Source organism: Globicephala melas, chromosome 1 (genome assembly GCF_963455315.2).
Source record: "Globicephala melas chromosome 1, mGloMel1.2, whole genome shotgun sequence".
Classification (NCBI taxonomy): Eukaryota; Metazoa; Chordata; class Mammalia; order Artiodactyla; family Delphinidae; genus Globicephala; species Globicephala melas.
The window spans coordinates 59230385-59255853 of record NC_083314.1 but is presented as its reverse complement, the minus strand read 5'-3'; the positions used below and the strand labels follow the sequence as shown (position 1 = coordinate 59255853).

The 25469-nt window shown below is 40.0% G+C and overlaps 1 protein-coding gene across 1 annotated transcript; it reads right to left on the bottom strand.

Moving 5' to 3' along the window:
* Nucleotides 1-1627: 1627 nt before the first annotated feature.
* Nucleotides 1628-25126, bottom strand: SELL (selectin L). Its single transcript, XM_030875529.3, has 9 exons — nt 24987-25126; nt 24045-24126; nt 22199-22585; nt 21137-21244; nt 14736-14921; nt 13015-13200; nt 10976-11104; nt 7032-7050; nt 1628-2595 (listed from the first exon to the last, which is right to left on the bottom strand). Exons 1-9 carry the CDS (start codon nt 24987-24989, stop codon nt 2577-2579), a joined length of 1119 nt encoding a protein of 372 aa, XP_030731389.1. The 5' UTR covers nt 24990-25126; the 3' UTR covers nt 1628-2576.
* Between the last annotated feature and the right edge of the window lie 343 nt (nt 25127-25469).

Below are 25469 nucleotides of genomic sequence, written 5' to 3'. Positions count from 1 at the left end.
AGGTCCACTGAGCTCTGGCAAACAAATCCAGAGGAATGGATCATTCTGTGTCCCTTGGATTCTGTTGATTTCACAAAGGCTGGTATTCCGGGTTATGGGAGAAAGGGTTTATTTCATTTAATCTGGAGCATAACTGTGTAAGGAAGAGAATGGTATCCCTATTTCATAAATAAATCTGGAATTCAGAGAGGTTAATGACTTACAGATTCACCCCATAGAGGCAGAGACAGGATCCCAACCAAGTGGGTCTGATTCCCCAAACCATTCCCTTCCATCTCACCGCAGCAAGGGCACAGGTAGCAGAGCTGACCTTCTGCCGTGAAAATCTGAGCACTGGGTTGCAATTTGAACACAAGTGAAGGAATCTCTCTAGTTTCTAATCTCAGGAGAAGGCCTCAGACCTGCTTCTGTTCAAGACCTTGCATAAGACCCAGAATCCTACACTAAGAATGCTTGAAAGACAAGATTTGGGTGGGAAAAAAAATCTACACTTAAGGTTCAGTTCACAAAGAAATTTCATACCCAAATCAGTCATTGCAATAACCCTGTGAAGTAAACAAGGCATATTTCATTCTTACAACTAAGTCTCAGGAAGCTTAAACCCAAGGTCTTTGAGAAATTTCTTTTATGAATCTTTATTTATTTATTTATGAATCTTATGAATCTTTATTTAAGGAATGTGGCATGACTTAATTCCTAAGATCATATAGTAGCCTTAGGGCTTAAGCATAGGACTGTGTTTTTAAGTCCGTATACATCTTACCCCCAAGACGTAGCCTCCCCTTGTGTTCTTTGATCCTGATGTCTTAGTTGAATAAGCTCTTGCAGTCAGGGCTGCCATGGGAGTCCATGCAGGTTGTGCACTGTATAACTCTGAGGGATGCATTCTAAGCTACATGAATGTGAATGGCACATCCTCAATTTATGGTGCACAGCATGGAGAATCTTTTGCAACAGCCCTTGGTGTTGTGCAAAATCTGAGACGGCTTTGAGGAAGGAACATGTAATCATTACCAAAAAAATCATTCTCTTAAAATGTAGACGTTTATATGAAAGCTGTATTGGCCATGGCGCAAGGAGGTATTTCCAACTAGTTTTTATACAGGGCCCTATTCTCTTATAAGAATTCAGCCCTTGACAGTAGCTGAGTATCTGTATGGGTTATCACATGCCATGGAAAGAGAGTTCGCAGCAAGTGATATCAACAGTACACTGTGTTCTCTTTCAGATTTATTGAATGCACATTACTGTGTCAAGTAATGAATTAGACATTCCAGGGATGTGGCCCAGTTTCTGCCTTTAAGGGGATAGAATTTCACTGGGGAGAAAACACACATACCATAATTTTAAAAATAACAAACTAGGGGGACTTCCTTGGTGGCGCAGTGGTTGAGAGTCCGCCTGCCAACGCAGGGGACACGGGTTTGTGCCCCGGTCCGCGAAGATCCCACATGACGCGGAGCGGCTGGGCCCGTGAGCCATGGCCGCTGAGCCTGCGCGTCCGGAGCTTGTGCTCCGCAACAGGAGAGGCCGCAACGGTGAGAGGCCCGCGGATCTCAAAATAAATAAATAAATAATAACAAACTAGGTAACATTTTTTTTAAAAACTGTATTTAAGTACAAAATTGCATGTTACTGACTAAGCTCGCAGTAGGAGGCCAGGAAGGGGAGTTTGTCACAGGTTGGACTAGTTAAGGACTTGTTATGAAAACAGTGGTAAGGGTGGGGGATGCCCGAGATGAATCATAAAGAGTAGATAGAATCTAGGTGGATACGTAAGAGGATTTGGGGGTGAGGAAGGACCCCCAATAACAAAAACGAGACATTAAAACCCAAATCCAAAAAGAAAAACCCAACAGTGCAGGCTATCTTTCTCATCTCTCGTTTTGCTTGGTGGTCATGAGCTGCTCCGTGTGGAAGTCAGGCAACTGAGAAGGGGAGATGGCTGAAGAAGGCGGGAGCCTGGGCAGTTAAATAAGATGGCCTCCATTTATAGAAGCTGGGGCTGCAGTGCAAACAGGACTTTTCCTAGTTGGAGCAGATCCCCATTACTCTGCTGGAGCTGGAAAGCAAGGGTAACATCAATTTTATAAACTTTCTATAGGAATATATCTCCACAGTACACTGGAGGGCTGGGGAGGTAAAATGTGATCTGTAGCAAAACTGAGCCTGTAGTTGCATATGTATCAAATTTTCGCTGTATTTCAAAGTATATGTCATCAGGTACAGCTCAGAATTGAAGCTGGAAGCCAGAGTTGAGAAAGAGAGTGAAATTGGCATATTTATATTCCACAGTAATCCTTTTCCCATGGTCTTGTTTGTCCATGGAAAAACGAATAAAATACTGAGCTATAAAATCCACAACTGCACACTGAAACTTGCGGGGGCAGGGGTGATGGGGCAAGATGGAAACAGAAGGAGCAGCTGGTCTTTTGAAAACTTTTCAGATGTACTGAAATAGACACACTTCATCTTCAGTGTAGAAGATGCCACCAGGCAAAACTTTGCATGGAGGGGGATTCGAAGGATCCAGTGACACTTCAGTTTCCCAAGAATTTTCTTTCACAGCAGGTCGTTTAATACGGCTCATCCATGCTGAATGATAAATAAGAGAAAATAAATTAAACTCAGGAGGCTAAAAGTTGCAAAAATTTAAGTGTTGGTAGTAAAGGTAAATGGTCACTAAAGGTCAGAAGAGTAAAGGAACTCTTTCAGATGAGTTACAAGATGCAGGACATTCACTAAGGCACAGGAATGAGAAGAAAACCCTAAAGCAACGGTTCTCACCCTTTCAGGTGCTTACCACCTAGACACGGTGTTGAAACACAGACCCTGATTCAGGTCTGGGTGGACCTGAGATTCTGCATTTCTAACAAGCTCCCTGGTAGTGCTTAAGTGGCTAGTCCTCAGAACACACAGAGAAATTTTGGCGGTACAGGCTTTGTCTTCATGTCTAATGAATATGAACGGCATTTTGATAGATTTTGAACAGTGGAAAGTCAGAAAAGTAAAAGAAGACGTATTTAAATGGAAAGAGAAATTAGAGAACATCAAAACTCGTGAAAGGTACGGTACTAGGTTCTGCACGCCTGATTCTGGTGGGATATGATTTAAGGAGATGATGACAAATTTAGTTTTGAGAAGAGAAAAATGACACTTGTGTGTGTCAAACAATTCATTCTTGGAGGGAACAAGGGAGAACCAAGTAGGGTATGTCTGAATAACACCTTTCAAAGGGAGAACCAGATTCTGAGACTCTGCTGTCATGGTGAACTGCCAGGGTAAACCACAGTTCAGCAGCTGCAAGCGTGCTTGCCAATTACAGAGATAAAAATGTTTCTGAAAACAAAATTTCATATAAACCTCCTCTCTGAGGTTGGCATTGTATCTTCCTGTGTATCTTGGGTGTAGCTTTTACCCAGGCAGAATTTAGACTCTAGAAACCAAATGAGGTGATAAACAGAACCAGTTTGCAGAAGAGTCAAAATAACCCAGCAAGAATTGAAACCACAAATGCACGAGGAGTTAGTTATTCACCAACCAAATGCTAATAGGAATCAGCACAGAGGACTATGAGTGTTAGCTCAAGGGCTTAAAAAAAACTGATACATGGTGTTGAGTGTGATAGTGTTCATTTTACCTTTGGCTTGTTTTAGAAACACACCCTACTTCTTCCACTCCACCCTTCCTCAGTGCCATCACACAATGGTTTCAGTGCAAAAAAATTACAATACTGGAGGAGGAGGGTGTCTGTGACTTACACCTCCAACCTGGGTTCTAGAAGCATAAACGTTAAGAACATGATCTTTGGATCTAGATGGATGCAAATCTCAGCTTTGCCATTTATTCAGTGACCTCAGGTAGTTAATTAAGTTCATCGTTCCTTCACCTTACAATGGAAATATTAATAGTACCTACATCCACAGGCTTGTAGGCAATCTTTAATGATTTAAGACATGCAAGACACTCAGAACAGTGCATGGCATGGAATTAATGTTTGATAAATGTTTGTTACTATTGTAACTAACTCTGTCACTAGCTCAGGCACTATAGGAAAGTTATTTAATTAGCTCAATTATCAAGAGAGTTTGAATGCCAAGGTCCGTTCCAGAACTAAAATTCTATGATTCTATTGTCACTTTGGCCAATAAATTTGAAGTATCCCAAGGCAGCTGGGCAAATAATTCTTCTTTGCCACGTCCTTCTAGAATGTCTGGTGAAGTGTGCAAGACCTGTGTTGATGGGGCAAGGCTTCCCTTCCAACTTCTGTTCACAGCTCCTCAATACACCATGGGCTCTAGGTAGTTCTACTCACTGGCCCCTGAATGTTTTCAGAGTCCTAGTACCATACCATTTACATCATTTCCCTCTTCCAGACTGCCTTCCCTGCTTCTGTCCATACACCTAAATCCTATCCATCCTTAAAAAACCAACCCAGGTTCCATCTTCTTTGTAAGGTTTTCTGCGGTCACCAAACATCTTCTGTACTGAAGCAGTCTGGCCTTCAATACAGAACTCATTGACCATTACCATATTCTGCCTTTATTTTTCTGAAGTGTTTTTTCTATATTTCTGTCTTAATTTCCCAACTAGATAATAATCTCCCTGAGGTCTGGCACAAGGATTTACTTCTCTTGGTGTCTCAGTCAAGCTTAACATTTTCCCAACAAAAAGGTGTTAATAAACAGCTATTGATTGGTTCATTGTTAAAATCAGTGAACCATTAAACTTAATATGGCAATTAGCTTAATATGGTACTTAATCCTAATGCTCGTCCTGCCAGCATCTCTTCCTGTCGCCCAAGGACATCTGAAAAATTGATCTGCTTCCATCTAGTGGCAATTAAAACACAGGTGGTTCCTGTGGCCAGAAAACAGCTCTGGGTAGATTGTGCCAGAAAAGATTTTCACTCAGTGGCTGTGAGCATGAAAGAAATCTTTATGTCTTGTGGATTTCCTGCCCACAGAGATAGGGAGTTCAGCCTAGAGAAGAGTCAGGGACCCCATCTACACTATCTAATGGAAGATGGGGCAATAAAAGAACATAGAATAAAAGAAACTTCACTGACCCTATGTCCTCATCCAGTTACCCCTCCTGACTCTTTCATCTCCTTCCAGCCAAGTTTTATGAAAAAGATAATGTATACGTTCTGCCTCTATGTTCTCCACCCCACTGATTCCTCAACCCCTGGCTACAGGACTTCTGTCATGACCTCAGCATTGAAAACAATTTCCCTACTGATACCCTTATTATATCCAGTGGATCGTGGCAGTATTTGAAATAGTTTCCATTTCCCTTTTTCCTTAGGATCATGACCCCGTACTCTCCTCATTTTCCTTCTACATCTCTGGGAACATCTTCCCATTCGCCTTTACCTTAGCTGACTTCTTTGATATTGACCTTCCTCTGGCTCCTACCCTCTCTCCCACATCCTCTTCCATTCTCACCCTGCACATACTCCCTGGGTGATTGTACCTGCTCCTGAGATACAATTACCTCCTATAATGTGAGAACCTCCAAATCCATTTCTTCTGCCCCAAGGTAGCCCTTTTGCTACAGATAGAATCAACAGACTATGGTTGAACCACAGACACCTACATTTTAACAGGTACAAAACTGAACCCATGATTGCCACCTCCAAAACTTCTCAATCTTTCGTGTTCCCTTCTCAGTAAATAATACAGTAGAGATGGTAACCATCTACCAGTTCCCACATCAGAACCATGGCAACTTACTTGATTCTTCTCCCTCTCTCTTAGCCAATTAATAATCATATTCAGTAGATTCTACCACCAGTTATCTCATGAACTCATCCTCATTGCTATTGCCCTAGACAGACATCATCAGCTTTAACCTAATAACTTCAAAGACCTCCAAAACAGTTCTTTGCCCCCAGAGTCATTCATCTCCCATGTTTGCAATACTTTTATGCAGAGTGATCCTCCCAAGATGCAAATTTCAGCATGACATTCACCTGCTTCAACCCCTGTTACTAATACCCCAAAGACCTCAAGATTAAGTCCATACTCCTTCATATGGCTTATAAATTACTTTATAATTGTCCTCTGTTGCCTTCTGTCTCTCCAGTTTTTCTTTTGTACTTTAAACTACAGCTCACTAAACTACTAAGGACTTGTCAATAACAATCTGTGGTTGGTAGGATGGTTGCCTGAACAAGAAACCAACCTCCTCAGGCACCATCTTGCTTCATTTCCTCCAGCATTTGGAAAGGTACCCAGTTGTCTAGCTGGGTAGTCTGTCACCAAAGTCTCATCTTCATTGTTCGTTTGACTTATACTTTCCTTCTTAATATTTCAAAGCAAGTCACTAAACCCTGAAACTGAGAAGTGTTTTGCTATCTTCATTTCTGCCCGGTAGGCCTTGTATTTTCACATGTATGTGTTTCTGCAGTTGAAGAAATCTGAGGTTCAAGACCAAGCCAAAAAACTTCCCCCTCTTTGGGGGAAGCTGCAAGTAGAATTCAGCCTCCCCACCTTTCCCGCATTTCTGAAGGTCAATGCCTATCAGAGGTCATTTGCCATCTTGTGCTAGGTGCTGAGGGCCTGGTGTCTGGAATTATACCTTTTTCGTAGAGCCTGGGATTCATTAGTTTTTCAATAAATCCTTGTTGACTTGAATGTTTCCTGAATACTGTATTTAGCCTTGCCCCCATGTTCAGCCAGTATAAGAAGAAATAAACCGTAATGCTTCCAATCCTCAAAGAAAATTCAGAAGCAATCAGAAAGAACTGTCTTTACATGAACTACCCCTTCTTAATAGGGCATTACTTGTTCATTCATTCATTCAGCTCCTCTGGCACTAAAAAAAACTGACAGCTTTTAAGGAAGGTTAGTAGATTTATTACTTTATCTGGAAATTTCATTTGGATGAGACCCCATGTAAATAACTAATAAGGAGCTAATGTGTCTAGCTATAACAGGAAGTATTAAGATACTTAAGACTTACCCTCTGTAAGCAGAGGGTAGAGAAGACATCAACAGATATCGAAACTTCTTGCTGATAAAACTTACCTTCTCCGAGACTTTTTGCCTAAAAATAGAAGAGAAAAATAGCATCAGAAAAAGGAGACAATTTCAATTTTTTATACTTAGAGAGAAGGGAGATTCTCTCTCTCAAAACTGTTTCTTGAAGTGTATTTTGTATTTGTTAGGTGGACCGCATGGTGTCTAAGGGGATTTAAGGTACTGTCTTAATGTTCTAATTCGAACAGTGGTAGAACAGACTCATTCATGCAGATGCTTCTCAGAGCACCGTTTCATCCGCTGTGCTGCTCATAAAGACAGAAGTCCAGCCTGAACTATCCGATGATCAGGCCCCATGTACCCATTCTTGTGTTTACACATCCCGATCTGCCATCTTGTCCTACCTGCAGATTCTTCCCTAAGAGATTCAGCTGCTAATACTGTAAGAATATGTATCATTACACTTCACGCCATCTCCTCTGTGAAAACCCACAAGAGAAATTACACTCAGGTCTCAGTGGTAGGAGCTACATGCCTCATCTGGGTAACCACTGTATTCTTATCTTACAAACACAGTGAGTATCATTACTGGTTATGTTTCCTTCTTTGACTGGCTGCAAGGAAACTCAGCCAGATCTGAAACCCTCTTCTATCCTAACTTTACCCCTGGCTCTGACTTAGTTTTGGTATTCTAAATTTTGGCCTTATTTTTCTTACTTTTAAACTAATTTTAATTTGCTGTGTTGAATGCATTTGGTAAACTATCTTACATTCTTTTTGAAAAAAAGCAGACTATAAATAAGTAGATGAATGAACTGCAGGGCTAGGCTCCAGAGGAAATAAAAGCAAAAAATGCTTTTTGAGGGGAAAAAAAATCACTGGGAGGCAATATATTTCTGTGTCTATAAACTAGAGCTCTAGATCATCCAGTCTGGGTCCAGGTCCTTTTTTGCCAACTGTAGTGTGTCTTTGAATAGCGACTTATTCTCTCTCAGCTACCATTTCTTCATCTGTGAAAGGGTCATGATAATTATATTTTCCTCACTGAGTTGATAAAATGTATTCAAAGTATTTAGGCCAGGGCCTAGAGCATAGAAAGTGCTCAATTCTTGTTTTAAACCTTTAAAATGTTAGAAATTACTACTTTAATTATTTCTTCCAAAATTTAGCCAGCTGGTGACATGAGCCAAAAGCGCTTGAGCAGGGAGAATTAAATCTGAATGAATTTCAGATTCCATTCATTTTCATATGAATATATTTTTCTTTTAGGAACAATGAAACACATACATGAGCAAGAATCTGTTCCTATTGAGAAAGTTTCTTTTTCAAGAAAAAGGGAACTAAGGGGCCTGTGTTCAGTTTTGTGCCCTGTTCTCACCCTGTGTGTTGGTTCAGGTAAACAGTTCTTCTGTGGGTCAAAAAATAGAGCCTTATTAATCTGAAGATCAGTGGTTTTAGGGAGCATATCTGGATGGGAGTCTGATCTCTGATTCCGGCCGCTGCTGATATGGAATTTTAGAGATTTGGCCTAAAACATCATTGCTTCAGTTTCCTCATTTACTGAACAGGGCCAGTAATGATGCCTAATCAGAGAATGATGGTGCTAGGAGAAAAAAAATATTTCTAGACAAGCCCATGCACAGGGAGGCATGTTTCTGGAGCCCACCCTTATTCTTTTCTCCAAAAAAAGGAGCTGAAGTCTGGGTATTAAGACAACTGGGGCAGGGGCCAAAGTACAGGTTCAGAAGATCCATCTGAGGACAGGACAAGGGTCAAGAGTCTGGTCATTTCATTGGCTTCTGTGCTCTAAATATTTGCTTGTCCCCTTTTTCCAGCTTTTGGAACACCAAAAGCCTATAAAATTATCAGATTGATGAATACTGTATACATGCAGATTTATTGTATTAGAAAAACTCTAGGGGTTTAGCCTAGGAACCTATCCATCATTTCTAATAATTGTCTCTATAGGAAAAATATTCTTCGTGTTTCAAAGAACTAACTTACAACTAAAAGTTTTAGAAGGCAAAGTCACTGGAAAGTTGGAGCTATCAGAAGATGTTTCACAAATGAAGAATATTTAGTGTGAGATTAAAGATACCCTGACTTTCCTACAAAGTCAGTGATCTTTTGGGGCTTCTGTTCTCTTGTGCTCTTTGTTGGCATAATTGTAACTAGCCTAACTGCCCGTTATCTGTTTCCTGTTTGCCCCACACTGATTCCCCCAGTAGGGGCATGCAGTTTTCAAGTTATCAGTTTGAGATCTTGTACAGAAATGACTCCAAGGTAAAAAAAATTGCAAAACAACCCCACTGCTTTTCTCACCACTGCTTATAGTACAGCCTTAGGCAGCATCCCACCTCCTGCACCCCACCACTAAATACACATGACTTCAATTCTATTCTTTTTATTCTACTAACATTTATTAAAAGATTTTGGAATTTGGGAATATCTCCTTACTAAGGTGACTCCCAGCCCCCAAGTCCTTAATGGTTACTTAGATAATAGCCCTCTTATCCCAGAGGGTGGAGTGTAAATTACCCACTCTATTCTCCACCCCCTCACTTCTGCCAAGGTCACTCAAGGCAGGAGGAAAGAAAGGATGATTGGGGGCGGTCTTTAAGTCTCAATGGAAAAGATGATCAACGGTGGGAGAAAAATCTCATTCTTTTTTTGCCTTACTGCCATATTTAAGTAAACAGCATAGTACTCTAAGACAATGGGATCTAACCTTAGCAGAAGTTCCAAGAGCAGGAGCAGAGACGTTTTAACTGCTCAGGGCTCTTACTTTACAGTTACTGAAGTTCTTGCACATCAACAGCACCCTCGTCCATTGTGTTTCTGGGTTGGTTATAAAACTAATCTAGTACCCTTAGTCTTAAATTTGGAATGAAAGATCAGGTCATAGCAGAAGACCATTAGGGATTGGTAGATAATCTTCCTGCAATTGCCAGTAAGAATGGGTGGTGGGGCAGCCTTTACATACTATATTCATGGCATAGAATACATACTAATTAATTTGATGGAACTGAAATTACAATGGCCCCACAGAGGCAACACAGAGCAGTTGTTTAGCAGTTGTTTTGAGGTCACTGATGGCCCCTGAACTTGAAGCAAGGTTATCTTTAAAGCTGCCTAATATCCATACATGTCATAATCTTGAATGTTTCTGTCTGATGACTTTGGCCAAATGTGGCAGCACATACCCAAGGCCTGCCTGACTGTGGGCCTCTAACTGGCAGGTTTGTCACGCTTGAGGGTTTGGACACACTCAGGAGGGAGGTGAGGGCAGTGATGCTGTTGTTCTTCTCCAGTGGTGTTTCATCTACTATCCCAAGCAGCAGATACTAGTTTCTTGAGGCAGCCCTCCTTAATTCCCCTTCTTCTCTCGTCCAGAGTGGATGGAAAGCATGAGTATGGGGTACATTTGGTTAAAGCTGTAACCTTGGCGAATAGACACTGGGGAGAAAATGTGGGGATTTCCCTAAGGGACAATACAACTCCCACATGTCAGGAACCAGACAGGTATCATCTGACTCTTGACAAGTCTAGGTATTTGGGAGAAGTGCTTTGAAAACCTTATGGGACATTAGATTCACTTCCTAGTGGAATTGCACTGAAATCAAAACCATGTAGGCTCTTATAGGACAAGATCACATATCCCCTTTTTTTTTTTTTAGAATTAAATAATAGCAAAGAACCATTACAATTTCTCATTTGTCTGTTAACACCCTAGCAAGGGTGTTAGCAAGGTACCTTGAAGACAGTAGGCATTTTTAGAAGATTTGTCAGAATGAAAAGCAAAAATCAGCCAACTTGTTTTGATGAAAGTGTGTTCTGGGCTGCTTCACACATCTCCAGGGACTGATGTCTATAGAACCCAGAGCTTGGTATCCTGCTTTAGCTGAGGCTCTCATACTTAATTTCCTGTGGGTTTCTATGTTTTTTTCCACTTTAAAGTTGTATTATTTTTGTATGAAGGTAAACTCACATACCTTTTTTTAATCTCCTTGCCAGCCAAATGATAAATGCCAACCCAGAGAATGTGGTAACCATGACTGCCACCGGAATGAAGAGGGGGTTATAGTCACCCTCCTTGATTTTTGAGAAATTCCTGTCCACTTCTGCAAGAGAAATTAGTAAGGCATGTAGCATGAGGCCACAAGCATTATTTCCTTAGTGCCTTCTCATGACATTAAACTTTCTTCCTTGTTACATCTTCTAATAACTGTCCATTTGATGCTATTTGACAGATGAGGGAATCAGCATGGGAAAGCCCATGATGAGTCTAAAGCAGAGAAAAGACTAGACCAGCTTTTCTAGCTCAACGCCTATAGAATCTCAACCCATGGATTTGTGATTCATGGAATTCCTGGGAGATGTACCTAAATATTTTGGCAAAAAGTGGTCATCATTGTATTTAGCTCCATGGCCTTGTTCAATGGTTGGGACTCAAACACAGAGAAGAGCTAAAAAGTTAAGTACAACTTCAGGAAAAATAAAAGCCAGTGACCTGAACCAGGCAACTTATCAATAAAAGGAATCTGTTCTCTGTCCTGGCTATTGTAAATAGAGCTGCAAAGGGGATATACGTATATGTATAGCTGATTCACTTTTTTATAAAGCAGAAACTAACACACCATTGTAAAGCAATTATACTCCAATAAAGATGTTAAAGAAAAAAAGGAATCTATTAATGCTTTGAAGCAGCTGTGCAAACATATGCACATGCTGTTACATGCCAAGGACCTGCACTAATGTGTCTTTCAAATGATGTAGTCCTGGGCTTCCCTGGTGGCGCAGTGGTTGAGAGTCCGCCTGCCGATGCAGGGGACGCGGGTTCGTACCCCGGTCCGGAAGGATCCCACGTGCTGCGGAGTGGCTGGGCCTGTGGGCCATGGCCGCTGAGCCTGTGTGTCCAGAGCCTGTGCTCCGCAATGGGAGAGCCATAGCAATGAGAGGCCCGCATACCACAAAAAAAAAAAAAAGAAAAAGAAAAAAAGATGTAGTCCTACCATTTCCCTCACAAATAAGTAAAAGGATACATCTATATATCCTCTTATAAGTATGAACTAAGTTCATGTGGGGACCTTTACTGAAAAAATACTGATATGAAAAAAACCTATCTTCTGATACCACCAATTGAAGAAACTTACTTTTGCATATTGGCACAGCATCTGACTGTCCCTTATTCTTCATATTACTTTGATGAACCCTTTCAAGGTGCTTCCATCCCCACACCCAAATGTATAATGGAAAGGAGGTGCAAGTTCCCAGAGGATCCAAACAGAGGACACCTATGGACTGCATGAGGATGCGGAAACGGACACTAGTCCAGCCTTAAAAGGAAATGCCCCATAAACCTGATGTACAATCCTCCCCTAAAGACTCCATGCCATGTCCCCAGTTCCCTACCCCACTTCCTGGCCCCGGGCCACAGAGAGATCAGCTTCTACAAATCCTACCATTTAAAGACTTCTGTCATTGGTATAGATAGTCTCCGGAGCAAACATGGGTAGCTATTCTTTCACATGCTAATTTAACATGGATTAATTGAGCATCTATTGCCAGGTGCTGTGTCAGGTGGGGGGTATATAGAGATGAGGAAGACACATCCTCTTATGCACAGACAGATTTGGGAGGCATCAGACTAGTGATAATTGAGAAGTATCCATTACTTTGGGAATTAGGTGGACATTGGCGACTTTTGTAGAGACATTTTAGTAGACTAACAGAGAAGTGAGATTGTAGTGGAATAGAAAAATGGATAAGAAATAAGTCAGTATAGACAATGAGTTTAGATGTTAAGGGCTAAGATAGGAGGAGTTGAGAATTGGCTGAAAAAAAAAAGGGAAATCACTGTCATTGAAGAAAGAGGCAAGAGCAGCCAATTTATGGTAAATTAATGTGTACAAAATTTTTTAAGCAACATACATTTAGCAAAATAAACTTAAAAGTTTAATCTATCTTTCCCCACCATCTGCTTGTCAATAAGCTACCTCTTTAAGTCTTTAATATTTTGGGGCAAACTTACTTTGACATATTGGACTAGGGCTGGACCAATTTCCAGATGATCCACAAATAGTTTTCTTTGCCCCAATTAACTCAGCTCCTTCTGAGCAGCTGAAGGTACACGTGGAGGTAAAGCCGAAGTCGACCAGGGGGTGACTACAGTCCATGGCTCCAAAATCGGGTGCTGTTAGAGGCTCACACTGAATCACTTCAGTGAAAAAGAAAAAATCAGTATTTCTGAGCAGAGACCCTCCCATGACAAACAGTTTTTAGGCAAACTGCCTAACTCAACTGTGGAACCATTGACATGAATCTAACATTTCTAATTTCTAGAAATTACTTCTGATGATGCTTCCAGAGTTTATTTTCTTGAGAATGATGGAGAATGGTAAGTCAGAGGTGAAACCAGGAGAACACAGAAAGCCCTGGGTGGGCAGGGGAGCACTGGGGAGAGGAGGGGAGGGCTGGCTCTTTCAGATTGCTGCCCCAGCCCTGGTAACTCTCCGTCTGCTGGAAGTGCTATGCTACGTGGCCTTGGCCTCAAGAGCTCTTATGGTGCATTATCAATGAATGTAGAGAATTTCCACGCTTTCACCTCTTCTAAAGTCTACCCAAGCAGTTGTGAAAAACATCCCCATTCTGTGAAACAAGTCCCTCAACTTTTATAAAATTCAACAGGTTGGTCAATTAGTTCTATGATTTCAAAAAATGACTTGGATATTTCTTTTGAGAATTCAGCTACTTAAACTAGTGAGTCAAAAGCATAAATGTAGAAAATGTAACCAAAACTTCGCAAGTTTAGACACCACCAGTTTTTCCCCTAAAGAGAGAATCTTCTTGACAGTAAAAAAGAAAAAACCAAAAAACACCATATTTCAAATGAAAAACAAAAAAATCAAGAGATTGTGTTTTTGTTTTTCACAGAATTTGCTATTCTCCTGAGAGTTCATGGAGGAGGAAATCTAAAAAATGATTTTGAGAATAAACCAAATAAAACAATCAAAAAAGACCTCTAGCCGCCCCCCCACTCCCAAAAAGGAAATTGCTTGCTGTTAAGTAGGACACCACATAAAATAGGTGTTATTGAAAGGAGAGAACAACAAAAATTCAACTGCCGTTCAGCAAGACTGATTATTTATGCCATAGCAATGAGAAAATAAAAATAAAATAAAAATGCAGTATAGGGCTTCCCTGGTGGCGCAGTGGTTGAGAGTCTGCCTGCTAATGCAGGGGACACGGGTTCGAGCCCTGGTCTGGGAAGATCCCACATGCCGCGGAGCGACTGGGCCCGTGAGCCACAATTACTGAGCCTGAGCGTCTGGAGCCTGTGCTCCACAGCAAGAGAGGCTGCGATAGTGAGAGGCCCGTGCACCCCGATGAAGAGTGACCCCCGCTTGCCACAACTAGAGAAAGCCCTCGCACAGAAACGAAGACCCAACACAGCCATAAATAAATTAATTAATTTAAAATATATACAGTATAACCACACTGTATTGCTGAAAATTATATATATGTTCTGTGACATAGTCTCAGAGATATTTGGTTGTTATTTTTTGTTTGTGGTTTTTGTTTTAAATTAGTAACAATAACCTCTTTGAAAATCATCTCAGTATAATCTAAGTTAGGTTAAATTATGCTTCAAAAGAGGATACAGACTTCTTAGCAAGACTCTACTACATTTGCTCAGTCTATAAACACAGGATTGCCATGACAACTCTCTAGTCTGAACAGTTAGTTACTCACCTCGACATGTTGGCTTTGGAGATGACCAGTTTCCAAATGGTCCACAAGTGGTTTCTTCAATCCCAACTATGTCTGTTCCCTCAAAGCAGTTGAAGGCACACTGTGATGTGAAGCTGAAGTTTCCCAAAGGGTGAATACAGGCCATGGTACCCAGCTCTGGGGCCTCCAAAGGCTCACACTGAGTCACTTCAATAAGAAAAAAAAAAAAACACTGGGCAGTGTTCCAGGGACCTGATGACTGGGTTTGAATCTTAGCTCTGATACTTGATAACCAAGTGCCTTTAAGCACGGTGACTTAACCCCTTCAGCTTAGCTTCTTTACTTCTAAAAGAGGGATAATGATAATTGTATTGACTTCCTAAAGTTGGTGTGGGAATTAAATAATTTAATGCAAGTCAAGGACTTAGAGCCTGGCTCATAGGAAGCTTTAATTAAACATTAGCTAATCTTATTTTCTTTGGCATTACCTGGGGAGAGAGCTTTTAAATGTAGATAGGTTTAAGTGGGAATGACCAGCTCAGTTTGGAAATAACTGTCACATCAAAGCCCCTGAGTATACTAGACTGTTGAAAGTAGGAAGTTCGGAGAAAGACTGAGTGTCCATAACTGGTCTTCTTTAAAAGGGGAGAAGATAAAAGCTTTACGAAGCATCTTAGCCTGGATTCTGCCTTCACCATCTCTAGCTCAGTTCCAGAACTTTAGTTCTTTTGATTTTTCCAGTCCTCTCCAGAAAGTATGTCTACTTCCTTGCCTGATTGGTGGCATAATAGATCAAATTAAGACTTGGAATTCAATCTTCACATTTTAGGCCCTGCCATGTCATTTAGGCAAATATTGCATCTCTTGTGTCTTATTCCTTATCAAATTTAAACCATCATTTTAAACTTCTTCTTGAGAGTTCAATGAAGAATGAATTCAAGAAATTAGAAGAATTTTAATATTTTCCATATACAGTACAAGTCCAAATGAAAGTAACTTATGTTGTCCCATACAGTTCATGCCCACAAGCAAGTGCCTAGTCTCAATCTTACAGACGCAGTGATAAGATGCTGACTGATCTCAAGTTGCTGTCAGTCTACTGGGGAATACAGACAAGAAAATTGATGACTTCAACAAATGTGGGATAAATAAGAAAGAAATATATGGAGCTACTGGAACACAGAACAGGGATGCTTAGCCTGTCTTGGCATCCAAAGAAAGCTTCCTGAAAGAAATGCTCCCTGAACTATTATCTTCCAGGTAAACAGGTGTGTTAGTCATGTGCAAAATGAGAAAGCCCTGAGCAAGTCAATGATTGATATACAAAGCAATATGGTAAGTGTGGAGAACTACAAGCATTTTGATGTTACTAAAAGGAAAGAGGAGGCAAGGGATGATGTGAGATGAGATTAGGGAGAAAGATAGGAGCTAAGACAAAATGCCTTTATCTTTTTTCATTGGTTTAATGAGTATCTACTATATATCAAGCATTACTCTATGCCTTGAGGAGTTTAGATTTTATTCTGTAGGATGAATGGTGGGTAGAAATTAAAGGGTGGATGGTCACGTGTGTGTGATATTTACTTGATATTTAAAATTGATCAGATTGCCTATGGTATGAATAATATATTTGAGAGGAGCTAATTTAAAGATGTGGAACTCAGCTCAGAAATAACTGCAATAATCTAGGAGGAAGATAATAGAGGCAATAAGGTAGAGTTAATAAGTAGAAGACAAATTGGAGAAATAGTAAGTTAGAAAAATGAGTAGTAACCTTCCAAGACTGAACCAGGAAGAAATAGAAAATATGAACAGACCAGTCACAAGCACTGAAATTGAAACTGTGATTAAAAACCTTCCAACAAACAAAAGCCCAGGACCAGATGGTGTCACAGGCAAATTCTATCAAACATTTAGAGAACAGCTAACACCTATCCTTCTCAAACTCTTCCAAAATATAGCAGAGGGAGGAACACTCCAAACTCATTCTATGAGGCCACCATCACCCTGATACCAAAATCAGACAAAGATGTCACAAAGAAAGAAAACTACAGGCCAATATCACTGATGAACATAAATGCAAAAATCCTAAACAAAATACTAGCAAACAGAATCCAACAGCACATTAAAAGGATCGTACACCATGATCAAGTGGGGCTTATCCCAGGAATGCAAGGATTCTTCAATATATGCAAATCAATCAATGTGATACACCATATTAACAAATTGAAGAATAAAAAACATATGATCATCTCAGATGCAGAAAAAGCTTGTGACAAAATTCAACACCCATTTATGATAAAATCCCTCCAGAAAGTAGGCATAGAGGAAACTTACCTCAACATAATAAAGGCCATATATGACAAACCCACAGCCAACATCATCCTCAATGGTGATAAACTGAAGCCATTTCCACTAAGATCAGGAAAAAGACAATGTTGCCCACTCTCACCATTATTATTCAACATTGTTTTGGAAGTTTTAGCCACAGCAATCAGAGAAGAAAAAGAAATAAAAGGAATCCAAATCAGAACAGAAGAAGTAAAACTGTCACTGTTTGTAGATGACATGATACTATACATAGAGAATCCTAAAGATGCTACCAGAAAACTACTAGAGCTAATCAATGAATTTGGTAAAGTAGCAGGTTACAAAATTAATGCACAGAAATCTCTTGCATTTCTATACACTAATGATGAAATTTCTGAAAGTGAAATTAAGGAAACACTCCCATTTACCATTGCAACAAAAAGAATAAAATACCTAGGAATAAACCTACCTAAGGAGACAAAAGACCTGTATGCAGAAAACCATAAGACACTGATGAAAGAAATTAAAGATGATACAAACAGATGGAGAGATATACCATGTTCTTGGATTGGAAGAATCAACATTGTGAAAATGACTCTACTACCCAAAGCAATCTACAGATTCAATGCAATCCCTATCAAACTACCACTGGCATTTTTCACAGAACTAGAACAAAAAATTTCACAATTTGTATGGAAACACAAAAGACCACAAATAGCCAAAGCAATCTTAAGAAAGAAAAACGGAGCTGGAGGAATCAGGCTCCCAGGCTTCAGACTATACTACAAAGCTACAGTAATCAAGAAGGTATGGTACTGGCACAAAAACAGAAATATTGATCGATGGAACAGGATAGAAAGCCCAGAGATAAACCGATGCACATATGGTCACCTTATTTTATTTTATTTTATTTTTTGCAGTACGTGGGCCTCTCACTGTTGTGGCCTCTCCCATTGCGGAGCACAGGCTCCGGACGCGCAGGCTCAGTGGCCATGGCTCACGGGCCCAGCCGCTCCACGGCATGTGGGATCCTCCCAGACTGGGGCACAAACCCATGTCCCCTGTGTTGGCAGGCGGACTCTCAACCACTGCACCACCAGGGAAGCCCAAGTCACCTTATTTTTGACAAAGGAGGCAAGAATATACAATGGAGAAAAGATAGCCTCTTCAATAAGTGGTACTGGGAAAACTGGACAGCTACATGTAAAAGAATGAAATTAGAACACTCCCTAACACCATACACAAAAGTAAACTCAAAATGGATTAAAGACCTAAATGTAAGGCCAGACACTATCAAACTCTTAGAGGAAAACATAGGCAGAACACTCTATGATATAAATCACAGCAAGATCCTTTTTGACCCACCTCCTAGAGAAATGGAAATAAAAACAAAAATAAACAAATGGGACCTAATGAAACTTCAAAGCCTTTGCAGAGCAAAAGAAACCATAAACGAGATGAAAAGACAGCCCTCAGAATGGGAGAATATATTTGCAAATGAAGCAAATGACAAAGGATTAATCTCCAAAATTTACAAGCAGCTCATGCAGCTCAATATCAAAAAAACAAACAACCCAATCCAAAAATGGGCACAAGACCTAAACAGACATTTCTCCAAAGAAGATACACAGATTGCCAACAAGCACATGAAGGAATGCTCAACATCACTAATCATTAGAGAAATACAAATCAAAACTACAATGAGGTATCACCTCACACCAGTCAGAATGGCCATCATCAAAAAATCTACAAACAATAAATTCTGGAGAGGGTGTGGGGAAAAGGGAACCCTCTTGCACTGTTGGTGGGAATGTAAATTGATACAGCCACTATGGAGAACAGTATGGAGGTTTCTTAAAAAACTAAAAATAGAACTACCATACGATCCAGCAATCTCACTACTGGGCATATACCCTGAGAAAACCATAATTCAAAAAGGGTCATGTACCACAATTTTCACTGCAGCTGTATTTACAATAGCCAGGACATGGAAGCAACCTAAGTGTCCATCGACAGATGATTGGATAAAGAAGATGTGGCACATCTATACAATGGAATATTACTCAGCCATAAGAAGAAACGAAATTGAGTTATTTGTAGTGGGGTGGATGGACCTAGAGTCTGTCATACAGAATGAAGTAAGTCAGAAAGAGAAAAACAAATACTGTATGCTAACACATATATATGGAATCTAAAAAAAAAATGGTCATGAAGAACCTAGGGGCAGGGTGGGAATAAAGATGCAGACCTACTAGTGAATGGACTTGAGGACACGGGGAAGGGGAAGGGTAAGCTGGGACAAAGTGAGAGAGTGGCATGTACATATATACACTACCAAATGTAAAACCGATAGCTAGTGGGAAGCAGCCACATAGCACAGGGAGATCAGTTCGGTGCTTTGTGACCACCTAGAGAGGTGGGATAGGGAGGGTGGGATGGAGGCTCAAGAGGGAGGCGATATAGAGATATATGTGTATGTATAGCTGATTCACTTTGGTATAAAGCAGAAACTAACACACCATTGTTAAGATTATACTCCAATAAAGGTGTTTTAAAAAAAAAAAAAAGAGTAGTGTGTTACTTTGCATAAATGTAGGGGGAGGTGAGAGAGTTTTTTACCAGAGTACCCATATAAATCGTGGAACCATACACTGAGATAAGGAATACAAAAAGGAAAGCTAGCTGGGGACAATTGATTTTTCAGTGTTTTGGGCATCCCAAAGGTTATGCTTAGCATATTTGGAGTTCAGGCTAGATACATATTTGTCAGTCCAAAGTTCACATAGATTTGTGAGTCCACATAAGTTGCTAGGTTTGACCAAAGGGGGCACATAAAGTCAGAAGAGCAATGGACAAAAGATGGAAGATGAGATATAACAATAAGTGTATGAGCTTGGATAAGTGCCCATGAAGAAACCCAAGAAGTGATCATAGGTAGAAAGAAAACCAGGAAAGACTGATATGATATGATGGAGACCAAGACAAAAACAGAGTAAAATGTTCAAAAAGGAGTGAAATGGGCATGCCAATGACATAAGAATTTTTTAAAATTTAGAAATCGAGTGAAAGTAAAGTATTGGTAGAAGTCATGGCTCAGGGATTGACTGAAATGCGTCAGATCTGTTCCAGTTGGTTGATCATTTACATGTATTTTGGCTTTAATTCTTTATCTATTCATTGCAAACCCTGCTTTTTTTTCTTGTAATTTTCTATTTTATGCACCAGATACTTCAAACATAGTTTTGAAACTCAACCAATATCAATCGAAGGACGTGAAGTTTCTTTCAGTAGTGAGTTGACTAGGTCAAAGACTCCATGTCTTTGAATCTACGTATTCTTTCCTTTCTGTTCCTACCACTGAGACTCTGAATGACTTCAATAGACCCCTGATGATGCTCTCCAGCTTCTCTCTTTTTGTTCAATCCATCTTATGTACCGCTTCTAGGGTAATGGCCCTAAATGAAGGTGTTTAGATGCTAAGTGGCCTCTCATTGTCAAATAAAGGGCAGATTCCTTCATTAGGCAGCTTTCAGTCTCCACAGGCTTACTCCAGCGTATCTGGCTTTCCATCACATTAAATTATAAGCATGTATAATTTCCACCTTGTACCCCCTGAAATGCCAGCCCAAGTAAATGCATTGGATTTATTATTATATTTTCCAACAGATACTGTATATCATGATGTGAACTTTTCTTGTTGGCCTTGCCCTGTCATGATCTTGAGGATGACATGAAAAAGCAAGACTACCTTCTGCGTAACTCACCCTCCTGATGATAAATGCTATTGTTTCTTTCAATTTCAGAGTTCTAATGAATCCAGCAAGCTTACTTGATTATGAATTCCTACCAAGCCTGATTCATTATTGTAATCCTTACAGCTTTAATCCCAAAGCAATATTCTTTGTAACGCTCAAAAAGACTTTTTGAGAAGTGAATTGAAACTTCATGCTGACTTATGAAATCTTTACGGAAAGGTAACAGTATTGTGCAAGCATAGCCTACTGATCAAAACTTCTCATTTCTCAGAATGGCTAATATCATTTTCCTTCAACCAACTTTCATAAACTACAATACTTTACATAGGAAGAAACAAAGGAACAAAAGTGGCTTACCGAACTGACACTGGGGCCCGTAGTGCCCCAAATCACAGTTGCAGGTGTAATTATTGATGATTTCCATACATTGTCCATGGCCGCTGCATGACAAGGGTTGACAAGAAGCTTTAAGGGGGTGAGAAATTATATTAAGATGAATACTTTTTTAGTACTCCTAGTCATTTCTTTAAACATAGATAACTTTGGGGCTGTGACTACTTTAATAAACAGGAAAACTTTATTTGTATATTAATAGCATTTTTTGCATAAAAATCATATGCTAAAATTTTTATTTATGTAATATACTTGTGATACAGCCATAGACATTTTTTTAAGAATGAATTTACTAATGCTAATACTCTATAACATTTGAGGGAACTTACTGACATACATTGAAACTCTTGAAATTTCTTTGATTTTAAGGTAGTAAGTGTATTAAACTATCACCTGACCCCAATCGTTTCTGCCGTATGTTTGGCAATCCCTTTCTTTATAGAAAGTACTGAATAGAGATTAGAAAATCTGAACTTGCTACATTACTAGAGAGTCCAATTTACAAGAGACCAAATGAACTATGTTTCACTGTTAAGAATGACTTGGAAAAAATGCTGATTGCTTTGGAACTGTCATCATGGTCTCTACAGAAGTTTTCATACACCACAGATAATGAAACACTGCAAAGTTTCATTATATAGAATTATATAAGATTAGACCAAGAAGGAAACATGGCACTAAGCCGCCTACTTTACGAGGAGGAAATAGGTGACATGAGCCTCAGCTCTTGGCTGGTTCCATCTCTCTGCTTCCACTTCCTTGCCTTATTATCAGCGACACTGATTGTCTAGCTCTTCCTCCTTACTTTCCACATATATTTATCATCTTGTTGTAAAAGTGGTTCAGGGGTATAGATTTTGGGTATAGGGACGAGCCTCCCACACCAAAAATGCTCAGAAGTGACGTGACTCAAGCTTATTTAGAGGACTGGACTTATTTCAGAATGCCCTGGCAACTTCTCTGCTCCCCCAGGTTTCCATGGGGTTAGTGCTGTCATTCTCAGAGAAGCAGTCTGCTCACTCCTACCTGTGTAGCAGAGGGCTGTCTTTGCTTTGTGGCAGGCGTCGTCATTCCATTTCCCTGCATCTTTTGCCCTCTTGATGTAGATCTCCACACAGTCTTCTTTACTCTTCTTGTTGTTGGGCTCCCCGTGGCCCCAGTTCTCCGCTTCTTCGGTGAGAGATTTGTTGGTCCCTACCCAGGTCCATGCCCCTTCTACCTTCCGGATTCCTATCCAGTAGTATTTAGGACTGAAGGGAAGCGTCTTGTTCAGGTACTCAATCTCCCCTTTGTTTTGTATGGCAACTAAATCCGTGTAATTTTTTCTGCAGAACATTCTAGCCTTTTCCCAGGTCATGGGTCTTTTAGAATAATGGTAAGTCCAGCAATCGGTTCCATGATGTGCGAAGAAATCTGAAAGACATCAGTGTGAACTATGTAACCTCGTGGTTATAGCTGAAAAGAGCCCAGAACTAATCCAGGCTGAGCCTGCCAGAGACAAGGAAGCTGACACCTCAAGAGGGTAAGTTACCCTCTTGAGGTGATGGAATTAGTCATTTGCAGATTTGAAGAGTAGAACCTAGAACCTCTAACCCTAATCACTTTTCACCATGATATAGAATACTTTTGCTCATAGCTCTATTTTAGATGAATTTGGTGGCTTTTTAGATTTATTTTCATAAAACAGTTTTTTCTCAAAATTCTTTCAAGTAAAATTTAACCACCATTTTTTAGAAATCCATATGTCTTTTTCTTAGCAGTTGTCAATCATTTAAAGTTAATTTAAGTGTAATATCATATAGCCCTAAAATTTACTGTCCACTCTTTTATTTGGGGATAATTTCCTAAAGGCCAATATTTGTAAATAAGGGAGAAGTAAATTAAGACAGGAATAATGGCATACTTTTTTTTTTTTTTTTTTTTGCGGTACGCGGGCCTCTCACCGTTGTGGCCTCTCCCGTTGCGGAGCACAGGCTCCGGACGCGCAGGCTCAGCGGCCATAGCTCACGGGCTCCGCGGCATGTGGGATCTTTCCGGACCGGGGCACGAACCCGTGTCCCCTGCATCGGCAGGTGGACTCTCAACCACTGCGCCACCAGGGAAGCCCCGGCATACTTTTAAGTAATCTCTTTTATATCAAAAAGATAATGTTTTACCATAGGAAGAGCTTCTTTTAGGGAAAGCACACAGCCCAAGCCTTATATATCTAACTACATAATAAAAAGAACAATTGAAAAAACCAAATGATGTAGGATTATGAAATTGATTTAGATTATGTTATGCACACAAAGGTATTTAACTGATGGTGTGTAATAATCATATGGGTGCTTCAAATATGAGGGCTTTGAAGAAACCAAAACAAACACATAATTACACAATGATACCATAATAATATATGCCATTCTAAGCATGGTATGATCTATGTGAAACACTGTTATACCATAAGGTAAAGGTTTTCACAGCCATCACCATTTGTTGAGTTTTCACTGTGTAGGGAAAATACTACAGAGAAATACCAAAGAAAACACAGATCCAATTTTTATACTTTCCTAAGGATTCTGAGCAAGGAATAACAGATGCAAAGAAAACATAATTAATCTTGATCAACTTAAACATATCAAAAATGTACAGAGAACTGGGAGACAGTTATGATTAATGAGTAAAGAATGTCATAAAGTAAACCCTGCAGCAAAGGGTGGGGCAAGGTTAGGAGTTTTCTGGGGAAGTGAGAGGAAGAAAAGGGATGTTTGTAGAAAGGGTAGCTATCTACCTAATAATTTTACCTGTGAATATGTACACCCAATGGACATTTACCAAAATATGAACATACATTTTTTAAAAAGCTTAGTAATATATAAATATCATAACATACCACAACAGAGCACAGTCCAGACCCACAGCTCAAAAACATTCCATAAGCCCCTCTGAGCACTCTGACATTTCCATGGAAATATCTGCAAATAAAATACAAAATTATACTCAGACTTATACTCTAAATCACAATTTTATAACAACTTGAGGAGATGCCTACAACTTTCTCAAAGTTCAAAGTATAACACTTATGCCTACTAAACCTGTCTGAGGCAAGAGATTTCTCAGACATCGGTGAAAAAGTAGAATTAAATTTGCCTCAAAACTGATGCATAGTTGATGTTATTGTTTTTTCATATTTTAGCCTCAAGTTGCTGATTGTTACTGTTCTGATTTTTTCTACATTTTAGTAATTTTTTTGTATCTACTTATCTGCTGAGCTGTCAGATGAAACTATTTGATATTTAGTATGTGTATTTTTAAAGTGTTCTTTGGTCTTTAATGAACTATTGATGTCTAGATTTAATGTTAAAATCTCACACTTGACTATGATGGGTCAGTGCTTCAAATACGTAAAAGAATTGGGTAACCAAAGAGACACTACTAAAAAAAAGGAGTTCATTTATTTTTCAACTAGAAAGAAACACATTTTGAGGAACTCAAATGACAAAAACACAAATTTTCTTCACACCTTAACACCATCTTTTCTGAAGTGTATCAGTTCTCAGGTAGCGCTAATGTTTAGTCACAAGAGTGCTAATTTCAGCCAGATAGTAGTACTTCTTCAAGAACCTCACCAGAGACAAGTCAAGGAGAAGAAATCAGCACAACTGAGAAGAGAGATTCTAGGAGCACTTTTTAAATTAAACTCAGCATTTTTAGTTTTGGCTTTTTTAAAACCAAATAGGAAATTAGTTGCTTCTTTTCCTTTGCCACCTGCCTCTGCATCCCAAGAAAAGGTTCTGTCTGAGCATCTGGAAATCTTTTAGGCTGAAAAGCTTACCATGGCTTTGCTCCGTCCTTCTGTAGTTCTTCTGTAGCACTTCAGCCTCTGCGCTCAGCACCAGAGGTCTCTGGGTCCTTGCCCAAGGATGGGTGTGCAGGGAGATTGCACTCACTGTCCCCAGAAAGGCTTACTTTCTTTTATTTCTCTAACCAAGGTTCACATCCTCCCCCTCCCCTGATCCCTCCCCTTCCCCCACCTCTTCTGTTCCTCTTTCCGCACCCCTTTCCTAGTCTGGTATCTAACACCTACCCTGAGAAAAAAAGAGCTGCTGACCAAGGACATTATTGCTAGATTCTCCCTTCTTCCTTCACTATTTCCTTCCTCACTTCCTCCCTCCCTCCCTTCATTCCTTCCATCCTTCCAATCTCCTCCTTCTCCTCCTCCCCTTCTTTTTCTTCCTCTTCTCCCTCTCTTCCTTCTCCTCCTCCTCCTCCTCCTTCTCCTCCTTCTTTCTTCTCCTTCTCCTTCTTCTCCTTCTCC